The 24212-nt window shown below is 45.7% G+C and overlaps 2 protein-coding genes across 2 annotated transcripts in view; both read left to right on the top strand.

The window, feature by feature from the left end:
• Nucleotides 1-4436, top strand: part of scfd1 (sec1 family domain containing 1) — a 23494-nt gene extending 19058 nt beyond the window's left edge. The window contains exons 20-25 of the mRNA XM_037071177.1: nucleotides 970-1023; nucleotides 2411-2463; nucleotides 2577-2610; nucleotides 3455-3520; nucleotides 3784-3852; nucleotides 4281-4436. Of these exons, the coding sequence (XP_036927072.1) occupies nucleotides 970-1023; nucleotides 2411-2463; nucleotides 2577-2610; nucleotides 3455-3520; nucleotides 3784-3852; nucleotides 4281-4304 (300 nt within the window). The 3' untranslated portion in view covers nucleotides 4305-4436. The remainder of the gene's footprint in view (nucleotides 1-969; nucleotides 1024-2410; nucleotides 2464-2576; nucleotides 2611-3454; nucleotides 3521-3783; nucleotides 3853-4280) is intronic.
• Nucleotides 48-24212, top strand: coch (coagulation factor C homolog, cochlin (Limulus polyphemus)). The gene is made up of 16 exons (XM_037071178.1): nucleotides 48-901; nucleotides 15105-15345; nucleotides 16850-16894; nucleotides 17006-17050; nucleotides 18659-18815; nucleotides 19507-19640; nucleotides 20265-20336; nucleotides 20944-21000; nucleotides 21171-21318; nucleotides 21399-21502; nucleotides 21670-21896; nucleotides 22013-22127; nucleotides 22214-22357; nucleotides 22438-22594; nucleotides 22783-22877; nucleotides 22951-24212. Exons 3-16 carry the CDS (start codon nucleotides 16861-16863, stop codon nucleotides 23121-23123), a joined length of 1662 nt encoding a protein of 553 aa, XP_036927073.1. The 5' UTR covers nucleotides 48-901; nucleotides 15105-15345; nucleotides 16850-16860; the 3' UTR covers nucleotides 23124-24212.

The raw sequence follows: 24212 nt of genomic DNA, 5'->3' as shown, positions 1-24212 counted from the left end.
GGAGGAGGAGGAGAGAGGAGGAGGAGGAGGGAGGTGGAGGAGGAAGAGGGAGGAGGAGAGAGGAGGAGGAGGAGGGAGGAGATGCATTTATTGTTGTTTTTCTGGCTGTTTTCAACCGAACTGTGAGTGAAACGCTCCTCCTGACATTCACAGTCCTCGTTCCTCTGAATCAGAATCTCCTCACTGTTAATGTGGAAAAATACAAATAAATTCATGAAAGTAACACAAAATAAACATACTGAAGGTGATTATTGATTATTGACCATGTTTCATTAACCTTCATGATAAAGACACTCTGTCTCTCTGTTATGTTTGTGTACGGTGGTTTAACTGTTGTCACCATTGTTAATATTGTCTTTGCTATTAAAATTTAAATTCTTGTTGGAGAGATTGAATCTCTGTCTGCCGTGTTGTCAGGTGTTACATCCAGCAGAACAGGTTCTGGATCTGAGGTGATGTTGATCCTGTTTCACGTGTGTGAAGTCTGAGATCTGAAGTTCAGCTCCTCCTGAATCTGACGTGTCGACATCATCTCCTCTTCAGACCTCCAAAATTAACTTTCATGCGAAAACAAGAGATTTTGGTGGATTAAGATTTGTCGCTCCGTCGATCTGCAGCGCTGAGTGACTTCTGAATTAATGGCCAATTATTTTGATCGTCGGGAATCAGTTTGAGTGATCTTCAGAGAGAAGCCTTGATCCTGATGTCAGCTCGCTGAGTGTTTCCTGGTTTCATTCCTCCGCTGACAGTTAACTAAATATTTTTAAGTTTTTAGACAAAATGAGACTGAAGAGGAGGAGGAACAGCTAATCACTAAATGAAGGACACAATCTAAAGACTGATGAGTTCTTCCACTGCAGCGTGTGTGTGTGTGTGTGTGTGTGTGTGTGTGTGTGTGTGTGTTGATTTTATCGTAGGTGATGAATAATAACTCATCGCTGTGATAATTTGTTTCTGCTCTTCTTCCAGAACCTTCCGGTCACTCGGATCCTGGACAACCTGATGGAGATGAAGTCCAACCCTGTGAGTTTTCTTCTCATCGTCATCGTTTGTCAAAGACGACATATAAACTGATTTCAGAGAACTGTTTGAACAAAGAACTTTTTTTGTTGATGATTTTCTTAAAGAATATTAATAGTAGCCTCACGTTTAGACGTGAACACTGAGTGTTGAATCTGTACGAGGAGATGAGAAACAAGAAGACGGAGCAGCGAGATGCGATGTGACTGGATGAGATGTTGAGTCGGAGGAAACGTCCTGTTTGTTTGTAGCTGAATTTATTGAGACACACCTTCAAGCAGGTAGACCAGGTGTGGTGGAAATGCAAAACCCTGCTGAAGCGAGTCAGACCGAGTAGAACCGGGCCGGCAGGTGTCGGTGACAGTGACAGACACACACACACACACACACACACACACACACACACACACACACACACACACACACACACACACACACACACACACACACAAACAGCTGCACTCAAGGAAATCTTCATATTAACCTGTTTGTGTGTGAGAGAGTGATTATATTACACACACACACACACACACACACACACACACACACAGGTCAGTGATGATGAAGATGATGAATGAGTGAAAAGTTTGATTCGGCTTCACACACACACACACACACACACACACACACGCTGCAGGTTTCTCAGCGTCTGGAGTTACAGACGACCAACAAAGATCCTGTTGTTGTGAATCTGAGGAGGAGGGTCGACAGGAGTGGGATGAAGATGAAAGAAATTCGAAGAGCACATTCTATTCTGCGTGTGTGTGTGTGTGTGTGTGTGTGTGTTGTTCGGTTACTGTTTCTGATGAGAAATTATTCAGGTTGTGTTTGTCTCAGCATAAAGAGTAGAAGCGTCATGCTGGCAGCTTGAAACATGTGAGGAGAGACTTTCTGAGGATTAATAATCAGGTTCAGTAAAGTGAAGTAGTAAATAACATCTCAGTGTTGCAGAATATCTGCATTATAATGTCTAATAAAGGGGTAATATGGATTCTAGTGAGCAGCTAGTTAACTGTAAATATCTGCATTATAATATAAAGTGTCACTGAAAAGAAATCATTCAGGAAAATGTTGAAATACAAAAAAAAAACATTTTTGGAGTTATGTCATTTCACGCTTATTTTAGATATGTTGTCTGCAGGTGAAATAATGACTTTAAATAACTTTAAATGACTTCGATCATTTTTGAGGACAAACTTTATATGTGAGGATTTGCTGAATTTGAGCTGTGGGAAATAGTTTTGAGTTTTTTCTACAATGTTCTAAAATGTTCTGATGTAAAGATTCATCATGAGACTGATCGTTCTGCCGCTCTCGTCCTGATGATTCACCTGGAGACATCTCGTGTGCAGAAGTGATGAATCAGCTGACTGATGTTTTCATCTTTCAGGAAACAGACGACTATCGATACTTCGACCCAAAGATGCTGCGAGGCAGCGAGAGGTACCACTCCAACATTTATAATCACTTCTGATCAGCTCAGTCTGTATCAAACTCAGGAATGTCTCACCATCCTCACTCTTCTTCCTCCTCTTCCTCTTCCTCCTCTTCTGCAGCTCCATTCCCAGGAACAAGAACCCGTTTCAGGAGGTGAGCAGAGTTTCTGTCTCTGGGTTGAAGTTTGATGGATGAGTTTCAGTCTCAGGTATTTCCAGGACAAACAGAGTTTGAAGACTGGAAACGATGCTGCGCAGCAGAAATCTGCTGACAGATAGACATTTTTTTCTCTCTTCACTCATGATTCAGACTCAGAACACGTCTTCAGGTAGAAGTTTACAGTTTGAGCCGGTCTGAATAAATCAGCAGTTTATCACTGATGTAACTTCAGATTTACAACCAACAGAAAATCTTCTTCAGGAGGAAAAGTGACATGAAGAACTTTTATTCACGGTTTCAAACTTCATTCGATGAATCATAATAAAATGATGACTCAACAGTTAATGGTTATTCCATCATGTCGGCAGGAGACTGTTGACAGCATGTTGATGACAGTCTTCTTCTTCTCAGTTATTACTGGCACATTGTTGTTTCCTGGCTCAGTACTGCCCCCTGTGGCTCAGAGGAGTGACTCCACTGTAAACACCTGAAGCTGCACAGGAGGGAGAAGAACCTATTTATGACACATCGTTCTTCTTCTCTTCCTCCTGAGCAGCTCGAGCAGCCGGACACGTTCCTCCACAGTGTTGGTCAGGAAACGCCGTGATTAGCTGTGATTAGCTGTGATTAGCTGTGATTAGCTGTGATTAGCTGTGATTAGCTGTAGGACAGATGTTCGTTACCTCCAGCTGTCATTTGTGTTCACGTACATGTAAAAGAGGTTTCTTCACAGTAAAGGACACCATCAGCCATCTTCCTCTCTGTGCTTTTATTTTGAAAAACCACAACAGAGACAGAAAAAGCTCTTAACATTGAAAAACTTCGGATCTGTCTTCAGGCCATCGTGTTCGTGGTGGGAGGAGGGAACTACATCGAGTACCAGAACCTGGTGGACTACGCAAAGGTACCGTTGGTACCACTGCTGCAGGATACTGTGACAGACTTCTTCTTCCTCTTCCTCTTCCTCTTCCTCTTCTTCTTCTTCTTCCAGTCTGAGCAGTTTGTTATAGAAATGTTATTAACAATATAAAATGTTGCAGACTGTTTAGATAAATGTTGGATCTCATGTGCGACATGCTGGTTTCCTGTTGATCCGGTTTCAGTTTGCTTAATTATTTCTTCTGGTTCTGCAGCAGAAACGTGATGATGTCACTTCCTGTGTTTCAGTTCAAACAGGGGAAGAAGGTGGTTTACGGCTGCAGCGAGCTCTTCAACGCGTCTCAGTTCATCAAACAGGTGAGTCACAACACATCTGCCTCTCAGAACCAGTGGCTTCATCTGGAACCACACGGCTGTTTAAATGGTCCGACTCAAACAAAATACGTATTTGGAATATTAACTGTAGAAACTGCCGATATTGTTTATGATTGAACCTTTAAATGATCATCCCGCTTCTTCTTCTCCATCTTTATTTATTCACATGAAGCCTCATTGAAAATGTCTTTTATTCAGAAACGATATCGTCACTTTAGAAGAAGTAGAAAACGTTTATTTCCCCTTTTTTCATTTCTGTAAAACTCTGAAGACATATTTGATCCCTGAGGATGATGATTGTGTGACGGGAACATTTTAGGAAATCATCGATACTCTAACGTTGAGTAATAAAGTTCATGTTGCTGATGATGCTTTTACTGAAGTAAAGTATCTGATTACTTCTTCCACAGCTCTCCCAACTTGGCCAAAAGTGACGTGGACCCTGACAAGATGTGAACCCCTCTCTCTCTCTCTCTGTCTCTCTCTCTGTCTCTCTCTGTCTCTCTCTCTCTCTCTCTCTCTCTCTCTCTCTCTCTCTCTCTCTGTCTCTCTCTCTCTCTGTCTCTCTCTCTCTCTCTGTCTCTCTCTCTCTCTCTCTCTCTCTCTCTCTCTCTCTCTCTCTCTCTATCTCTCTCTCTCTCTCTCTCTCTCTCTCTCTCTCTCTCTGTCTCTCTCTGTCTCTCTCTCTCTCTCTCTGTCTCTCTCTGTCTCTCTCTCTGTCTCTCTCTCTCTCTCTCTCTCTCTCTCTCTCTGTCTCTCTCTCTCTCTCTCTCTCTCTCTGTCTCTCTGTCTCTCTCTCTCTCTGTCTCTCTCTCTCTCTCTCTCTCTCTCTCTCTCTCTCTCTCTCTCTCTGTCTCTCTCTCTCTCTCTCTCTCTCTCTCTCTCTCTCGCTCGCCCTTTATTCCAGCTGTTTTTTATTAAACTCACTTCTGTAAATTGATTAAAACATTTCCTGTCCTCGTTGTATTTTCTGTCTCAGCACTAATAAAGCTAAACGGTCTCAGCTCACGGCAGCTTCACGCCTCATTTTTGTGCATTTTTACTGATCAGTGTGGAAACACTGTGACAGTCTCAGATCTTCAGGCTGGACTCTGCTGGTCCTGGATCAGAACTAAAGACATGAGAGACCTGGTTTACCAGTCAGGACCCGTCAGATCTGAGGCTGCAGAGTCACAAACGTCTCTGAAATCATTTGTCTTGTATTAACGCCATCACGCAGGTTTATTTCCAGCATGTCTGGTCTGTTTTATCACTGTGCTGGAGCTGGTTCTGATCCACAGTGATGCAGCAGATATCAAACCGGAGACGATCTTCAAGACGCGCGAGTCATATATTTCTTCTTCAGCTCAGTTCTGACCCAGTTTAACCAGTAAACACAGTGTTCATCCTCTCTGGAGCAGGATGAGACTGACTGAGATGCATTAAACAGACCAATCAGAACCTTCTGTTTAGGCCCCGCCTCTCATCAGCCCTGAGATGTATTGTAATGTAAATGAATTCTGATTTGATAAAACTGAAGTTTGAAGCATTTTTTTCTTTCTCTTCCTCGCCTCGTTTAACTCTCGCTGACTGAATTTTCCTTCAGAATGGAAAGTTTCTCAACTCAGAGGAGCAGGACAACTGTGGTACCACACACACACACACACACACACACACACACACACACACCTCATCCATCACTTTAAAGGCAGCCTGGCACAGTGAGGTACAGCTGCTGCTGCCATGTTCCTCCAACACCAAAACAAAGAGATCAATCTGAGGATTATGTCATCGTGGCATTTTAATCTGTGTGTGTGTGTGTGTGTGTGTGTGTGTGTGTGTGTGTGTGTGTGTGTGTGTGTGTGTGTGTGTGTGTGTGTGTGTGTGTGTGTGTGTGTGTGTGTGTGTGTGTGTGTTTCAGTAGTCGTATGGTGAACACTGTGCTGCTGGTTACACTGCAGTTCTCTGTCAACTGAAGTTAGCATGCTAATGCTAGCCCCGGCCCTCTCTGACTCTGTGCCTGCAGAGAGTTTCAGCTCGGTGATGTAGAAGCCAGTTCAACACTTATTATTTTAAACTGACAAAATAATCTCTCAAAATGACAAGAAAGGAAATATTTTGACACTGATTTTCCTCAGAAACAGAAAAACAACCGTCTGGTTCAAGTTTCTCTCTGCTGACGATCTTAAACGCCTCGTTAACTCGTTTTACAGGCTAACTAATGTTTAGAGGAAGATTAATGAAGCATTTCTGTGTTTCTCGACCAGAAATCTGAGTTATTGATGAAACGTTTCTCGTCGAGTTCTGAGATATTCCAACAGAAACACAAAGTTCAGCTCAGTGTGAAACTTCACGTGCTTCTGTTGTTATCCTACTGCAGAGACCACACACACACTCTCACACACACACTCACTCACACACACACACTCTCTCTCTCTCTCACACACACACACACACACACACAGAGTTAATCCTGGCTCAGTGTCGGCCATGTTGACTCTGTTATGTTGACTTAATGACCCGGGAGCTGAAATAATGAGGAGCAAGAAGGAGAACAGGAGGGAGAACATGACCAGGGTGGAGGTGTGAAGGAGGAGGAGGAGGTTTACAAGGAGGTGATGAAGAGGAAAGATGTGGGAAACTTTCAGCCAAAATCGGGGAAAAATGGGAACGGAGAATAAAGGGAGGAATAGAAGGAGGTGGAAAGAAAAATAAGGAAAATGAGAAAGAGGAGGATTGATGGAATCGATACAATGAAAAATACAGAAAGGAGAAGAGGAAGACGGTTAAACATTATCTGTACCCAGATTTTCAGCAAAAGGAAGAAGAGGAAGGAAATAAGGGAGGTTTAGAAAAGAGGAGGAGGAGAAATTAGAGGTTTTTTTAGGAGGAGATGAAGAGGAGGAGAAAAGGTAACGAGGACAAGAATGAAACAGACATTTGAGAAGGAGAAGAAGAAAGTGAGGAAAAAGGAGGATAGCAGAGGTCGATGAGCTCAGAGACTCTCAGCTGGTTCTTTTGTTTTCACCAAACTTTGACGACTGAAGGTAGACCAGAGTGACATCACAGCCCTGAGAGCCAATCAGAGAGGCTCCTGCTGTGTTCTTAGGAGGCCTCGCTGGGAGGTGCAGCGTGTCTCCTTCAACACAGCCACGCTAGCGGTTTCCCCCCGCTTTCAGTCTTTGTGCTAAGCTAAGCTAAACTGATCTCCATCTACACACACACACACACACACACACACACACACCCTCGTGACTGTCAGCCGCCTGCAGCTCATCATGGGCGTTCAGACGTCCAGAAATTCTCTGTGATGTTCGGAACCAACGGGAGGAAAAACATCAGAAACTCTGTAATTCTCTCTTAATTCCTCCTCTGATCTCATCCAGTTAGTTCTGATGATAAGAGTGTTATATAAAACAGATAAAAGAGTCTTCTCAGGGTCAGAGACAGACTATAGCAGCGCCCCCTGGAGGCAGACGTGGTCGGTACAGCCCACAGAACTAAAGATGGATGAAACGCAGCGATTCTTCTGCTTCTGAACACAACTGAGACTTTAACCTGAGAAGAAACTGAACATCTGAGTTCTCTGAGAACTGCTGGATTGTGTCTCGGTACCAAAGTGAAGCTCACACTGGTGAGATTCCTGCTGAGGTGAAGTTGGAGCACAAGATTCTTCTGCCTGAACAAACGTTTGAGTGATTTTCCGCCTCACAGCTCAACACGTGAACGTTCCTCCCGTCAGGATCGACACTGACGAGCAACGTCACAGAGATTCAAGAAAAGAGGGAAAGACTCTGAAGAAGACTTGACTGATGTGAAGCTGCTTCATCGGCCTCAGGTTTCTTTTAGTTTCATACCAAAATATAATAAAATAAAACATAGACTTGGATGTGAAGCAGCAGAATGAGGACGTGATAATAAGAATTATTATCTGTGAAGAGTCCAAAACCCCCGACAGCTGTGAGGACGACCTGAAATTAAAACAGTTTGTACCTGCTCAGGTCCAAATGTTAAGTCACTTCTAGTTTCATCTGTTGGGTGTTTTTGTAGTTTCTTCATGTCAGAATCATCAGAACAGCAGTTTGTGTTCTGATCTGCTTGTTTGTATTTGTTGGTTAAAGCTCATCGTCACGTCACTGAGCTGTCATAACTTCAATCTCCAGAACTCAAATCAGAGACGAGAAAAGATTTTCCTTCAGAACCGTCTGCTTCCGTCAGGACGTCCAAAGATCACACCGCGAGGAGCGCCGAGAGAAAAATGTGCTGACTCGCGTGTTGTTTTGCTGAAACTGAGAACTTTGCCTCAAACAACTGAATGAAAACAAAACTAGTTCTGGTTCTGAAAGTCAAACAGAAAATCCAAAAGACATGAACAGATTTCTGTGAGCTGAGCTCTGCTTGTATCAGAGAACAAACTGTAGAGAAGCTTTTCTGCTTCATCAGCTGGAGAAACATGAGTTCTGACCCGGCTGACCACTGAGAGGTTAATCTGCCCGACGACAGGCGACAGAAATTAAACTGCAGTGTTGATTTAAAGAGTTTGTTTGAATGAAGTCACTCGTCTCCACTAAGAGTCTTACTGCACAATTACTATCCAGGTTTTCTATAAACTGATCAGTGTCCAAGTTGTAAAGTCAGAGTTAGAACAGTGTGGAACTAAAGTGGCCTGTAAAGACGGACTAGTGAGTAGATGAGTCTCCGTGTTGCTGTGAGGACGTTTAATGTCCCCGACAACCTCTGTAGTCTCATTCAGACACTTGTTAGCAACCGCTAACTGTTGTTAGCACATGAAGAGCTTCAGGATTAAACTGTGGGACATTAATGATGAATGAAACATGTGAATATGTTCAGCCTGTGGAACCACAGCATCCAACACCCCGATAACTGAGACGAGGGAACAGGACGTGGTTCTGTAGGACGTGGTTCTGCAGGACGTGGTTCTGCAGGACGTGGTTCTGTAGGACGTGGTTCTGCAGGACGTGGTTCTGCAGGACGTGGTTCTGCAGGACGTGGTTCTGTAGGATGTGGGTGTGGTTCTGTAGGACGTGGTTCTGCAGGACGTGGTTCTGTAGGACGTGGTTCTGCAGGACGTGGTTCTGTAGGACGTGGTTCTGGTTTAGTCTCTCTGAGGAGAAACAAACTGAAACCCAGCAGATAAACTGAAGCAGTCTGACTGTCTTCAGCTGATCACTGAGCTGATGAGCACATGAATGCATCAGTGATTATATATTTATAATAGACAGATACACATTATTCTAAAGTTCATCTTTGACTGCATGACTGTTCCTGGCAGCAGAATGTGACATGTGTCCACCTGTCTGACCGTCAGCTGTCTCTGCAGTCATATCAGTTACAGCTTCACTCCGGACACAATGGCTGTGTCATGTGTGTCGTCCTGCTGAGGAACAAACCAGGTCAGGTTTGAGTTTCTTTTGTTTTCTGCTCGTCTGCTCTCACGACTCGTCTTCCTGTCCGTCCTCCTCGTCTTTGTCTCTCACCTGAACGTCGTCCAGGAGCTTCAGAGCCGAGACAACACCTGAGAGGAGAGAAACACAACACAGACACAATGAAACCACAGTCCCTTAGAATAACCTTCATTAGGTCCAGTGTGCAGGATTTAAGGATTAAACTCTTTAATGCCCTTCATAAACTGCTGAAGCAGTTTAACTGACTTATGGGTCTGAATAAACTTCAGCTGCAGATGAATTAACATGTTAAGATAATGTGTTGAATGGACTGCAGCTCATTAAAGTGTCAAATGGTTTGTGATGAGTTTCCTGCATCAGAAAGTGACTTTACACATGAACTCTGTGATGTTACTTTGGAGGAATATTCAGGATTCAGGATGTTTCCTTCTGCCGTCACCGCCGTCAGTGGTCAGCCTCGTAGCCCCGCCCCTTATTTGATGTAAGCGCTGTGACTGGCTCCTGTCCTGACCTCAGCTGACCATCAGATGTGTTCTTTGAACCATGTAAACACTTGAATCTGTCGTCCTGATCTGATGTTTCAGCTCGCGGCGGCTCAGCAGTCACACTGTCCACACCAGGTTTCCACAGGCCGGATCAGGCGGAGTCCGGCCCGCACAAAGACCCGATTGTTGTTCTGGACCGTGACACACATGGATCAGGTGTCGGCAGCTTTTCTCTCTCTGAAAGCATCGTCTCAGGTGATGAGGAGAGAGCAGCTTTTGATATCAGGGGAAAGTTATTTGGAGCATTTACACTAATCCAGGTGGAAGATGATCCACCTGCTCAGACTGTGTTCAGATTCATCCGTCTGACTGGTTCCTTCCCTGCAGGCAGCGGCTGGTTTCTCTCCTCCAGTCCATCAGATCTGCAGTGTTTCTGTGGACTGAGCGGCTCTGTTGTCTGCTGGTCTCACCGCTGACCGTCCACACAACTGAGCTGCTGATGCATTCAAGGACAGTCTGACCGTCCAGCGCTTGTGATTCAGCTGTTGATGTATTTATGAGTTGTGTTGACAGAAATTAAACTGACGGCACTCCAACTAAGCAAACACAGACTTTTAGGCATTTTTACAAAAGAACCAGTTTCCTCTGTCGGACTGATTCCTGAGTAACTTTCTGAAACGTTGTATCATTGATTTCACACACAAATAAACCAACAAACATCCATTTTATAGAGGTGGATTTCTGAGCTGTAGCTCGGTGTTGTGATGGATCCAACATGTTGAGTCGAGAGAAGGTGAGAAAGTGAAGAAACTGAACTAACAGGTTCCTTCTTCTTGTCCCAAGAACTAAATTCTGAGTCTGCAGGACAACCGGCAGCAGCAGTGGACACCAGAGGACGAGCGAAGAAGAGGAAGGAGGCCGAAGAGGTCGGTGTGTTTACCAGGAAACTGCAGCAGAAAACATCTGTGTCACCTGCCGACTGCACGACAGCAGGCAGCTAACAGAGGTCCATTAAAACACTGCAGCTAATTCAAGTAATATTACATCAACAAATAGCAGTAAACAGAGAAATGCTGTTTAACTTTCCATCATTTCTCTTCGTAGTTCCTGTTGATTTGACTGAACACTTGGCAACACGTCTGCAGCGTTCAGACTGTGAGAGGAGCTGCAGGACGGCAGCAGCTCGGTGGGAGATCACATTCCTGCCCCGGACACGCGGGACGCCCATCTGATACCACATTCACAACATCTGCTCCTCATTTCAATTAGAGCGCCTGGAGCCAGTTATGTAAAGGTAATAACAACATGTCAGTCCATGAAAACAAACACAGCAGATCCATTAGCTTCTCTCCATTAGCTTCAGATTAGTAGCAGGACCGTTTAGCTGCTGTGCTGCAGAACAAAATGTTCTGAAGACAGACGGACGGACCCAGAACCTGGAGGGGATTCTGCCACCGGGTCCATCAGCGGATCACCACTGCTGTCTGACCTGAAGGTTACAGCTCATACCAGATACAGTTGTCAGGAGAATATCCCAGCATGCAACAGCTCCCACAAGAGTTTATTTGCACGCAGGACTTGAAACGACATCGTTGTCCTCGTGATGTCACAAAGAGGCAAAACAGTCAAACTACTGAACTTACAGACAAAATGGAGTCTGATGTGAGCTGACTGCTGATTGGATGAATCTTGTCTGCAGCTTCGTTAGCGGCTGCATGTTGTTTTAATCTGGGAGGAGAAATCAGCCTGATCACATCCTGCTGCTCAGATATAATAAACCATCCAGTACTCTCATATCATCTCACCACAGAACCTCTGAGCTGCAGAACGGTCCTGATACCGATCAGCTCCAAATCTGCCTGGCAACAGAACTGTTCCGACCCGAGCTTCCATCGTACAGACCCCTGTGAAGAGAGACTATCAGTGCTTGAGTTCCAGTCCAACAAGTGAGTGATTTCCATCAGAACCTGATGAGACCTGAGCTGCATGCAGAACTTTGACTTCAGGAGTTGTTGATATTAATCTCTGATATCTAATCGTCCGTCTCTGTGTGTCGGTCTGAAGCTGTACGTATGTATGTTTGTATGAAACCTTCAGGAACGTTCTCCCTGCTCCAGTTACATTCCTCCCCGAGACATTTTCTTCGCCCTTCTCATTTTACCAGCTGCATGCTGGGAGCTGGCCAAGCTGAATTCCTGCCGGCTGCCGTCTGCTCGGCCTGTATACCTGCACACAGGTAACGTTACCGAGCTGACCCTGAGCTCCGCCTGGCCCTCCACACCAAGCCGAGCCTCACAGGTGATAGAATGAGGCTAACGTGACGAGTCCTGCGGCGGCGAGTCGACAGAGTGAGGCTAAATGTCCGGGACAGAAACATGGAGGTCAGCTGTGAGTCTGACTGCAACACTCAACTCATCTGATAATTATATTTACTCAGGCCGTTCAGTTCGACGGGCTTTATGGTCGAGTCAGGTTTAGGCACAAACATCATGTGGCTTGTGATAGGAAAGTATTACATGTGGGCTGAAACACCTGTAGGTCAGCGTCACAGCTGAAGGTATCAGGAGGTATCAAAAACACGAGTGTCCCGACGTCTCGTCACAAACATCCGTCTGTTACCACCAACACAGCTGACATGTTCTGGTTAAAAATACCAAAGTTTATCACTGACGCACACGACTGAAGAAATCCTTTGTCAAAACTATGATTATACAACAACACGTTAAAGTTTTGCAGAATAAAACAGCCAACGTTTTATCCTGGCGGCCGCTCGGCTCGGTCCAGATGTCTGAGCACTTCCTCTGTCTCCACACAGACCTTTCAAAATAAAGCTTTAAGTTGATTGTTGCTGCTCTCATTTGACTTATTCTTGCAGGTGTTGTGGCCTGATGTAACTGAGTTGATATTAAACTTGGATCCCTGAATGTGTCGGGTCCTGTGACTCCACGCTCTGATCCAGATGTTGATCCGCTGCAGCTGGCGTCATCAGAGCAGCAGCTCCACCCTGTTGATGAGCGCTCAGGTGCTCAGTTCAGCTCACCTGTCAGAGAACAGAGCAACACTCCCTGCAGACAGAAGAAAGAGACCTGACGTTGTGACTGATCGCCTCCGTAAACCTCAGAGGACGGCGAGCTCTGATTGGGTCGGCCGTGTCTGTTGGCCAAATCACAACAAGAATTTAGTATTTCTGTAATCAGTTAATCTGGTGAGTGAGCAGATTAAGAGATTACTCTGTTGTGTAGTTTGATCCCTGCAAAGGAACTCGGCCTTCAGCACCTCCAGCACTTTGGATCCGTTAGAGACGGCGTCAGGGTCAAATATGATCCCAGCAGACGCTTTGACAGCACACGGACCAGCTGCTCTCACTCTCAGAGGTCTGGACCTTCAGACGTGGATTCTGAACGTATAAACCGGGCCTGCAGGTTCTGTAACTGCAGATGAACCTTCAGGCGTCACTGATGTCATGACAGCAGAACACCTGCAGGTGATATCTGATATGTCCAGTCCTCCTTTGTGCCGTGTTTCGTCTCCGGTCTGTCCTCCTTCAGTCAGACGTCTCGTTGACAGAGCGACCCGAACAAACAGGAAACAGAAGCTGGTTCTGTTCGCTGCCTCTGAACTCTCAGCAGCACCGGTTCTGCTCTCATGTTCACCTCCAGGTTATCAAAGTCAATCAACATCAAACCTCCTGAGCCAGCTCCATCAGAGGACTCAGTACAACTGAACAGAACCGACTTTGGACCCATTAACTATCATTTGAAGATGACTGATCCTCTGGACTGGATGTTCTGATAACAGATATCTGGGCCTGGACTTCCTCTTCTTAGTGTTGCTAACTGTCTAAAGTCCGATCAGCAACTTGAGACGCGGTGTTTTATATCCAGATGACTTCCAGCTGATCTCAGATCGAGTTCATAAAGAACCGACGAGACCAGAAGTGTTCAGCCTCCTCTCAGACTGCAGACGGAACCAGAACACTTCTGGTACCAACATCTGCCCTCAGAGTCTGTTGATAGTTCTGACCCAGTCGGACCTGATTATTACTAACCTGATCTCACGTATAGCCGGACTCAGACTCAGACTCTGGAGTTGATTATCACAGTTTCACAATAATGTTGACTGCAGACGTGTGAAGCTAGCATGCTAACAGCTAGCTCTGACACGTCACGTCTCCTGACTCCAGTCTGTCCCTCGAGGGTGGACAGGAGCTGTGCAGCTGAACTGTACTTTGACTCTGCTGACGTCACTGTGGCTGCTGTTCTTCCTCCTGGCGTCCTCGGCCACGTCCTGCTCGCCTGACGTCCTCATGTCGCACAAAAACAAAACGGACAGTGAACGTCGAAGCGTCGATCAGACAGCGGTCGTCAAGCTGTGCAGCACATTTTCTCTCATTTTCATGAAAGTGAGACGGAACATAAAATAATCAGACCGGTCGAACCATCCAGATCAACGAGATCCTTTAAATGTTTCAGTCGGCAGAAATAAAAAACGCCAGTCCTCAAACTAAAGTGGCTGTTGTCAAGGCAACAACAACACCGTCGACGACTGCAGGTGTTTCAGTCAAATAAACAGTTTAAATAAAACTCCAGGAGACGTTCCTGAGGAGAAAACTGACCAGAGACCAGAGAAACAAACTTTAAACAAACTTAATTATTAGTTTAAATTAATAAGTCAAACTTCATGGACGTTCCTCCCCTCTCTCTCTCTGTCTCTCTGTCTCTCTGTCTCTCTCTCTGTCTCTCTCTGTCTCTCTCTCTCTCTCTCTCTCTCTCTCTGTCTCTCTCTCTGTCTCTCTCTGTCTCTCTCTCTCTCTCTGTCTCTCTCTCTGTCTCTCTCTCTCTCTCTCTCTCTCTCTCTGTCTCTGTCTCTCTCTCTCTCTCTGTCTCTCTCTCTGTCTCTCTCTCTCTCTCTGTCTCTCTCTGTCTCTCTGTCTCTCTCTCTCTCTCTCTGTCTCTCTCTCTGTCTCTCTCTGTCTCTCTCTCTCTCTCTCTGTCTCTCTCTGTCTCTCTCTCTCTCTGTCTCTCTCTGTCTCTGTCTCTCTCTCTGTCTCTCTCTGTCTCTCTCTCTGTCTCTCTCTCTGTCTCTCTGTCTCTCTCTGTCTCTCTCTCTCTCTGTCTCTCTCTGTCTCTCTCTCTCTCTCTGTCTCTCTCTCTCTCTCTCTCTCTCTCTCTCTCTCTCTCTCTGTCTCTCTCTCTCTCTCTGTCTCTCTCTGTCTCTCTCTCTGTCTCTCTCTCTGTCTCTCTCTCTGTCTCTCTCTCTGTCTCTCTCTCTCTGTCTCTCTCTCTCTCAGGTCGACCTGTCACTGAAGCCCCTCCCACCTCCTCCTCTGATGTCACACTGCAAGGTGTGTGTGTGTGTGTGTGTGTGTGTGTGTGTGTGTGTGTGTGTGTGTGTGTGTGTGTGTGTGTGTGTGTGTGTGAGTGTGTGTGTGTGTGTGAGTGTGAGAGAGAGAGAGCTTATTTAAAGGGCTGACTCCCTCGCTGGGCGATCGACACCAGCTCAGCATCATCAGTTTACCGCCTGCTGCTTCCAGGGAATAAAGTCTGAACAGTTTTCCTCAGAGACGTCTGCTGGAGAAACAGCCAGTAAGAAGCTTTCTGTCTGTCTGACTGACTGACTGTGACTTTTTCATTTAATGGTTGACTGACTGATTTAAATCCAGAGAGACTTTCTGACTGGCAGTCAGTTAAAGTGTCATAATGGACTGAATGACTGTTTTCTTTCCTGCTCATACCTCTGACTACTAACTAACTAACTGGTTCACCAGCCGGCTGATTTACTGACTGACCAATAATTTGTAGGCTGGTTTAATCAGTGTTTGCAGTTCACTAACTTGGTGTTTCACTTTTTTTACTGACTGGTTTAGCCAGTGACTGACTGTTTACTGAGTGAACTGCCTTCTGTATCGTAGTCTCCTGTCATGTGTGTACTTGTACTTGAATGATTATTTTTAGGTTGATTATTGATTGACAGTTATGTTGGTTGACCTTGTTTAAGTATTTACTGCCTGGTTACCGGCTGGTTTGCCCACTGAGTGAGTGACTGATTTAAATCCAGTGTATCCATCTTCAGCTCATGTGTCGTGTGTGTGAACCAGTTATCTGCCGGTCGGCTGGTTGTTGGTGAACACAGTAGTTAATAACTTGTCTGACTGACTGTTTCGCAGCCTGGCTTGGTGACTGATATCAGTGTTTGCTGCTGCGTGTGGTGTCGAGCTTTCTGAACTGGACTCCTGTTTGATTCCTGCTGCTTTGTTGTGTCTGAATCATTTTTAATAACATGAGCCGACCATGAAAAGTTCCTTTAGATAACAAATCTCTGCTGTCGATGTTCCGATCTGCACCAAACGTTAATGAGACGTCTGATAAGATGTCACGCAAATTTAAAAACTAAACCTGTGAACTGTTTGACTGAATGAACGTGGAGCGTGACGCGGTGAAGCTGCGCGGCTGCTTCACACCGCGTCAGTCGAGTTTATTCAGCGAATCTGTTTCCATCGAACATTTTGCTCGTTAAATCTGATTTGCGATCACAAAAACCCACCTGAGGACTGTCGGTCACATCTCCACCTGCTGGCAGCGCGACATCACTGCAGCTGGTTTCACACACATGCGTGAAATTCACAGGTATGTTTCACATCACCTGCAGAAACTGTTGGTGCTGCAGCCTGCACGCAGCACTGAGTCGGCCATTTTGTGTTTTCTGTTGGCGAACTCGTCCTTCAGCTTCGGTTTGTTGAAGGAACGTTGATGAAACTCGACGTCACATGAAATCAAATCTGCTCCAAAACTTCACGTTTGATGAGATTCCCAGTTTTAATGTGTTGACATTCAGCTGCGGTCAGAGCGCCCTCTAGTGGCAGCAGGGTGGGACAGTAACAGTCTGTCAACAATCATCGTTTACTGACTGTTTACTGACTGTTTACAGCCTAGTTTTATATGTCTTCCCTGACTGACTGTCATTCACAACATAATTGTGTATTTTGTCTAATAATGACCTTGTGTGTTTACGATCTGGTCAGACTGTTTGCTGCCTGGTTTTCGTGGGACAGCTGTATTGACGTGTTTACTGACTGTTTGTTTGTTCCAGGTGCTTCAGAAATGTCTCGGCTGTCTGTCTCGCTGCCTCTCACAGGTACGCTGTTTATCAGTCGTGCTCTCCGTCAGCCAATCAGCACGGAGCAGCTCCACACCTGCTGTAGTGACTGTGCAGACTGATGACCTGTCTCTCCGTGTTTCCCTGCAGGCCTGTTGTTCCTGATGTCCTCCACGTTCGGCTCACAGTCCAGCGGTCAGTGTTACCTGCCTGCCTGTCTTCTGTTGCACCAAACTAGATTAGATTTGATTTAAACTCCAGTTCAAACTGTCAGGAGGTTTAACTCTTAACGAGGCGGTCGAAGTTAAATGAACTGAGCAGAATAATCAGTTAGTGGATCAGACGAGGAGACGACTCAAACCACAGGAGTGTTGATGCTGCTGAACCTTTACATCAGGTACCAGCTCACTCACTTCTGCCTCTTTTAGTTAAACAGTGAACAACATGACATTTTATTAAGAGAAGCAGCAGAAAGTGAACTCACCAGGTCCACACACACACACACACACACACCGATTAAACTCTGTAAAATGATAATAAACTGACTATGATTCATTCTTAATGGTGCAACAGAGTTCTGCTTCATGTTAAATCTGGATTTAAATCTCAGATTAAATGAATCTTTGTTGCTTCAGCCAGCCTGAGTGTGAAGACATTTTTGTAAATTAGGGCTATTTTAAACATTTTAAACATTTTAAACATTTTAAACATTTTAAACCATGTTAGTCAGAATTAGGACTTGACACTTCTTCTTCTCCTTCTCCTTCTTCTTCTTCTTCTTCTTCTTCTTCTTCTCCTTCTCCTTCTTCTTCTCCTTCTTCTTCTTCTTCTTCTCCTTCTCCTTCTCCTTCTTCTTCTCCTTCTTCTCCTTCTCCTTCTTCTTCTTCTTCTTCCTCCTCCTCCCCTCCTTCTTCTTCTCTTCTTTGATGGATTGTCTCTGTGGCTCTGTGGACGGCCAGCAGTAACCTTAAACCTCCCGTGTGATTCGTCCTCAGAACTTCTTTCTGTGTTTATGCTGAGCCTGAATCATGAAGCTGTCTGAGGTTTAAAATGTTTCCGGTCTTTCTCTGATAGATGAAACAGATGAATCGCTCCTTTCATCCTGCGTCCGTCGCTCACAGAGCACATTTGTTTTTCTGACTCTATTTCAATGAATTACCGTCTCTCATGAATACTGTTATGTAACAGTAAACCCTTTTTACCCTCGCTCATAAATCCTCTTCATCTCTCCCAGTGTGAGTCACTTTTATCCTTTTTTTACATTTCTGTGTATTATAAACTATAAATGTATCACTATCTAAAAACCTGCTGAAACATTTTACTGTGGCAGTAATTTAAAGTATAAAGCTGCGTCCTGCAGGCGCGTCACTAATGGAGACTCTCAGCAGTTTATTCTACAGTGAGCTGTAAATTAGTTTTAGTTCATTAATTATCATAATTGTGTGTCATCACTGACGGATGGAGTGTCCACCCGTCCATCACTGGGACAAACTGTGGAGAATTGATCAGAGACGGCGTTTCTCTTTAACTCAGCCACTCACTAAATGAAGCCTTTTCTTAAGGGAGTCTGGTGATGTGGTGTAAACAGACAGTATGAGACTATTTATTAAACTTTGGTGTTATTACCATGAACATCAAACTCTGAGTTGAGCTTCAGCCTGAATATTAACAGGAAGGTTTGCGGTGGGTTTTCTGGTCCAACATATAAAATAAAACGATCTTATTTCAACTTCTGCTGACTCATCACAGATTCTTTACCACACTTCCTGTCGATGGTTAACGTTGCTGTTGTGTATTGATCAGTGGCGTACCCGGTGACCTGTGCGACCCGCGGAGCTGAGCTGATGGAGAACAGCGTGCTGGTTCTGTGTCCTCCTGACTGCGCCCGCGGCAGAGTGCCCGTGTTCGGGACGGGGATCTACGCCTCCATCTCCACCGTCTGTGGAGCTGCTGTCCACAGGTGAGACACCTGCGGTCCGTCCACGCTCTCTGGTCTCCTCCACAGCGAGGTTTGACTCCAGGTTCTGACTGAAGGTGTGGAGGTTTGGTTGGAGTTGTTCTGGTGCGGTTGGGTCGAGCTCTACAGACACGTGGACCAACACTGTTGAGCTGCCAGCTGCAGACGTGACATAATAAGGAGCAGCGTGAGTCCTGCTGTCTGCTGAACCTCAACAAAACACCAACACCATGAAGGAATGTGCAGCAGCCGAGGATTAATCCTTCAACCCTGAACGACCTCCTCCTCCTCTGCAGAGGCCCGCGGGCCCCCGACAGGAAAACACCGACTTCATCCTTCACATCTCCTGTGCAGTCGTCTGCTGGCGTTCCACACGTCTCACTCTGAAGTCTGAGTCTGGGTTTTAAACCGCTCTGAACCAGAACCTTCCTGTTCTCACAGATCCAGATCAGTGTGGAGCCACAACAAGGTTCAGCTCGGTCACTTTGGTTTAGACGGACTGTGTTCTGATCCAGATCAGACCAGCAGAGATAAATTTCATTCACTCGTGATCAACATATGATCAACATAATCGTGTTGATCAGCTGACTCACAGTTTACACACACGTCTATGTATTGATCAGTTATTACTGATACTTTGATACTTTTACTGCCAGAAGATAACTGTTTCCTGTTTGGTGTCTGGGTTCTTCAGGGGGCTGCTCGGTCCGTCCGGAGGTCCGGTCCGAGTTCACAAGCAGAAGGGACAAATCAACTACGTCAGCTCATTCTCACATGGCATCCAATCACAGGCGCTGACCCGCTGGACCGCCTCCTTCAGCCTCAGCAGTAGGTGGAGCTGTTTCTGTCAGTAATGGATTTATGTTTTATAATTTATAGATCAAGAATTGATTAATCATAAAATCACGTCGTGAAGGACACGCTTCCAACAGATTCTCACCGACTTCTTCACTTTTTTGTCCATATTTGCTTTAAATTTGAGATTAAAAATTAATTTTTTTAAACTCCAGAACCAGAATTTTGCTCAAAAACAAACGGACCCTCAGAGCTCAGACTTCCTCTGTAGCTCCAGCAGACGTTGTTGTTGGAGCTTTGCTGCCCCCTGCAGGCTGAAACACAGTTCACTCAGCTTTAAGAGTTTATCTCATGTTCAGCCTCTGTAACGCTCAGCTGAACACAGATATGAATGTTACTAATCCTGAACATTATTCAGTGTTTGTGTCCAAAGATTATAAAATGAAAGAATGAAATTAAAGATGGCTGAAGTTCGTCTGTTAAATCTGAACTGGATTATTAACAATCAGGTGTCCAGTGAGTGTATCAGCTCTACTGCCTCCTACTGGGCAGATGGAGTTATTGTTTATGGTTTCATATGGTCCTTACATTGTGTGTGTGTGTGTGTGTGTGTGTGTGTGTGTGTGTGTGTGTGTGTGTGTGTGTGTGTGTGACCAGAACCAGTTAATGTTCCTCTGGAGTTGACCAGTGACACCAGCACCACCGCTCTGCCTGCAGCTGCACAACCAGGTCTGATGTTACAGAACTCTGTAAATACTGGAACTCTTCTGGACCGGGCCTTTGTTTGAATATTAGATTTCCTGCTTTCTGTTTGATGGTATTTTAATAAGAGTCCTTCCTGTTTTCCAACCTGCTGGTGATGAATTGTCAACTGGATAAATTCCATCAGTCCAGCAGAGTTCTCAGTGATTAACTCCACCCAGTGCAGGTTTACCAACTTTTGATTGTTAATGAGCTGAAAGATTTCGGATTTAAAACCACATCGAGCTCAAGAAGCATTTTAACTTTTAATGTGAAACATCTGCAGGAAGTTTAGTTGGTGATAGTTCAGCAGAGGTGAAGAAGTGCAGCTCATTAGAAACAGCTGGAGGTGACAATGTGCGTTATGAGGTTAAAGTACAGATCAGTCCTTCATCTTCATGCTTCTGTTATCTGAGGCTTTATTTCAATAGCAGGAGTGTTTGGAGACTCCAGCTCAGAGAGCCAGAGAGAAACAAACAGACGCTTCCTGCTGCAGTCAGTCGCCTTCTTCTCCTGCAGCTTCCAGACACAACAGGAGTGTGATGTTTCCTCCAGACGACTGTGAGACGATGACTTCTGTGTGTTTGTGTTGCAGCAAAGAAACCAGTGAAGAAGACATCAGCCAAGAAACCTCCGACCGGCGGAAACAAAGGTACTCTGAAGTTTTACTGCCTTCTCACACACGGGAGTTTTCTTTGTGTTGTGGTGCATTAACAGTCAAGATAAACAGCAGCAAGTAAGAGTGTGTGTGTGTGTGTGTGTGTGTGTGTGTGTGTGTGTGTGTGTGTGTGTGTGTGTGTGTGTGTGTGTGTGTGTGTGCAGACTGTCAGATGGACATCGCCATGGTGATCGACAGCAGTAACAACATCGGGCAGCGGCGGTTCAACCTGCAGAAGAACTTTGTCACCAAACTGGCGGCCATGTTGCGAGTCGGACAAACAGGACCACATATAGGACTGATCCAGGCCAGGTGAGAGACGCACACACGCACACACACACACACACACACAGCTGATTGGAGATTTGTCAGTATGTCCTGTGTGTTTGCAGCGACTCTCCCCGGACTGAGTTCTTACTGAGTAACTTCACTCAGCCCAAAGAGCTGCTGTTTGCCATCAAGGAGCTCGCCTACCTGGGAGGAGACACCAACACAGGTGAGACACAGACAACCTGAACATCAGGTGAGCACTGTCCCCCTGCTCGTCTTCAATCAAAGAATTACTTTAACATCCATCAACTACACTTCCCATGAGCCTTTGGAGCATGTTAATGATGTTAACACTGAGTGAACATGTCTGACTGGCTTCCCGTCCCGGTGCAGGTAAAGCCATCATGCACACGGCGGAGACCTTCTTCACCCAGGAGAACGGCGGGCGGCGAGGCCACCCGCGGGTGATGATGGTGCTGATTGATGGCTGGCCGTCTGACGACCTGGAGCAGGCGGCCATGTTGGCCAGAGAGTCTGGCATCAACGTGTTCCTGGTGTCGGTGGCCAAACCGGCGCCGGAGGAGCTCAGCATGGTGCGAGACAAAGACTTCACGAGGAAGGTCGGCGCTGCGTTCACATTCTGTGTCAGTTATTAAAGTTCAGCTGAGGGTTTTGATCTCTAACATGTTTCCATGACGACACACGTCTCCTCCTCTTCCTCCTCTTCCTCCTGCAGGCCGTGTGTAAAGACAACGGTTTCTTCACGTATTCCATCCCCAGCTGGTTCAGCACCACCAAACATGTCAAACCTCTCAGTCAGAGACTCTGTGCGCTGGACAGCTTGCTCTGCAGTAAGACACAAACACAACATGTCGTCTGTACTGATTCATTCACGATGGTAAAAAGTCGAGTGCAGCTGAGAAAATGTGTTTTTAAGGTAAAACCTGCTACAACTCTGTAAACATCGGGTTCCTCATCGACGGCTCATCCAGCGTCGGAGACGGAAACTTCCAGCTGGTCCTGGACTTCCTCGCAGGAATCGCCAGAAGCTTTGACATCTCAGACGTGGGCGCTCGCATCGGTCAGCTTCACGCCATCACAACCATTTGATTGACTGATTGACGAGCTGATAGGCTGACTGACTGTGTGCTGGATGTTTAGGTGCGGTGCAGTTCACCTACGATCAGAGACTAGAGTTCGGCCTGTACGACCACTCGACCAAGGACGACGCCATCAACGCTCTGAAGAGGATCTCCTACATGAGCGGAGGAACGGCCACAGGAGGAGCCATCAGCTACGCCACCCAGAACCTGTTCAGGTAACGCCACCTCACACCAACACGTCCCGCCTGGGCGCCATTACCTCACACCATCCTGTTCAGGTAACTCCACCTCGTCAGACTAAACGTAGACGTGAGCTGAAATAACTGGAGAGACTTCTCACTGCTGGAGGAAGTTTGTCTGGAGGTCCGAGACGGTTCTGGTTCATGTTCATTTTCTCCACCAGGCGAACGGGACCGGGCCGCAACTTCCTCATTGTTGTGACAGACGGCCAATCATACGACGACGTCACGCGCCCGGCAGCTGCTGCACAGAAACAAGGTGCGTGTTCAAATAAAGAAACGACAGTTTGTGTTGGTTCCTTCTAAAACCTGTATCTCCTTCAAACCACCAGGCATCACCATGTTCTCGGTGGGCGTGGCCTGGGCTCCCCTGGATGACCTCAGAGCGATGGCGTCGGAGCCGAAGGACAGCCACACCTTCTTCACCAGAGAGTTCACCGGCCTGGCCGACTTCGTCCCCCCGCTGGTCCGAGGCATCTGCCGAGACTTCACAGAGAACAACTGAGGTCACGTGTGTTCTTCTGTACATGTGATGATGACGTAACACAAAACTTAAAGTCTGAACCTTCGAACAGCCGGACGACTTCACAGGTAGAGAAACGTCCTCCGAGCGGGAGAGGACACGTTTGTACTTCTGCACAACTCGGTCTGAACTTTCAAACAACCTTTAAAGTTAAAACCTGACAAAATGTTTTCACAGAGTTAGAAGCACACACTGTATATATCCTGCACACATACACACCAGTGCTGATACACACCACACACTTGTATATAAAGACACAACATAGGAAGTCACGTATAAACCAAACAGCCTTTCTTTCTATTTAATGAAGGAGACGTCAATAAAACCATCCTGTCACTGAGTTTAATCCTCAGATCACCTGATGTACAATAAAAACTACAGTCAACATCCAATGTCACGTTTTGTAGCTCAAATTAATTTAGTTTAACTTTAAAGGAACTGGAATAAGCTCTCGTGTGATTGGCTGAGGCAGAGACGCTTTGTCCTGCAGAGTTCATCTGAAGCTAAGGAAGCTAATTCACATCAGATAGAGATGAAACCAACCCGACCGGATCCACAAACTGCTGATCAGAGCCAACAGAACCGGATGTTAGACGACTTAAATTCTTTGATTCACGGCTGCAGTTTCTTCTTCTGACCCTGGTGAATCACTAACAATCAATCGATAACAGATTTTGGACGGATGTCTGACAGAAGTCTCTGACGGAGACACGTTGTCACAGCACACGTCACTGAAACGTCCACAGTTCGATTCCCGGCTCCTCGTTTCACCGTCTCCACACAGTTCAATACTTCATATGCATGAGTGAGATTCTCTTTTTCTTTTCAACTTTGGAAAAATATGTTTCAGTTGTCTAAGAGTTGCTTTGTGTAGAACTGAACTGAAGCTGATGCTTTGTGTCTAAACGACCGCTGGCTCTTGAGTCGTGGTGGTGTTGTGGAGGAGACAGAAAACATTGTGTAAATTAAACCTTCTATACGATCTGGATGTTTAATGGTGATTCTGTCTGTTTTCTGTATTTATTACCTGTTTTCCTTGTCTCTCAATAAAGAGTAGTTATTTTTACACCT

This window comes from Acanthopagrus latus, chromosome 16, assembly GCF_904848185.1.
Source record: "Acanthopagrus latus isolate v.2019 chromosome 16, fAcaLat1.1, whole genome shotgun sequence".
NCBI classification, from domain to species: Eukaryota; Metazoa; Chordata; class Actinopteri; order Spariformes; family Sparidae; genus Acanthopagrus; species Acanthopagrus latus.
Note: the sequence above shows the minus strand (reverse complement) of the source record. Positions and strands in the feature narration are given on the sequence as shown.

Excerpts from the sequence above, each read along its gene's own strand:
- coch (XM_037071178.1), top strand. The coding sequence starts at position 16,861 with ATGTCTCGGCTGTCTGTCTCGCTGCCTCTCACAG. Across the intron at positions 22,128-22,213 it reads GCTGGACAGCTTGCTCTGCA|GTAAAACCTGCTACAACTCT; the intron begins GTAAGACACAAA and ends TGTGTTTTTAAG. Across the intron at positions 22,878-22,950 it reads AGCTGCTGCACAGAAACAAG|GCATCACCATGTTCTCGGTG; the intron begins GTGCGTGTTCAA and ends TCAAACCACCAG.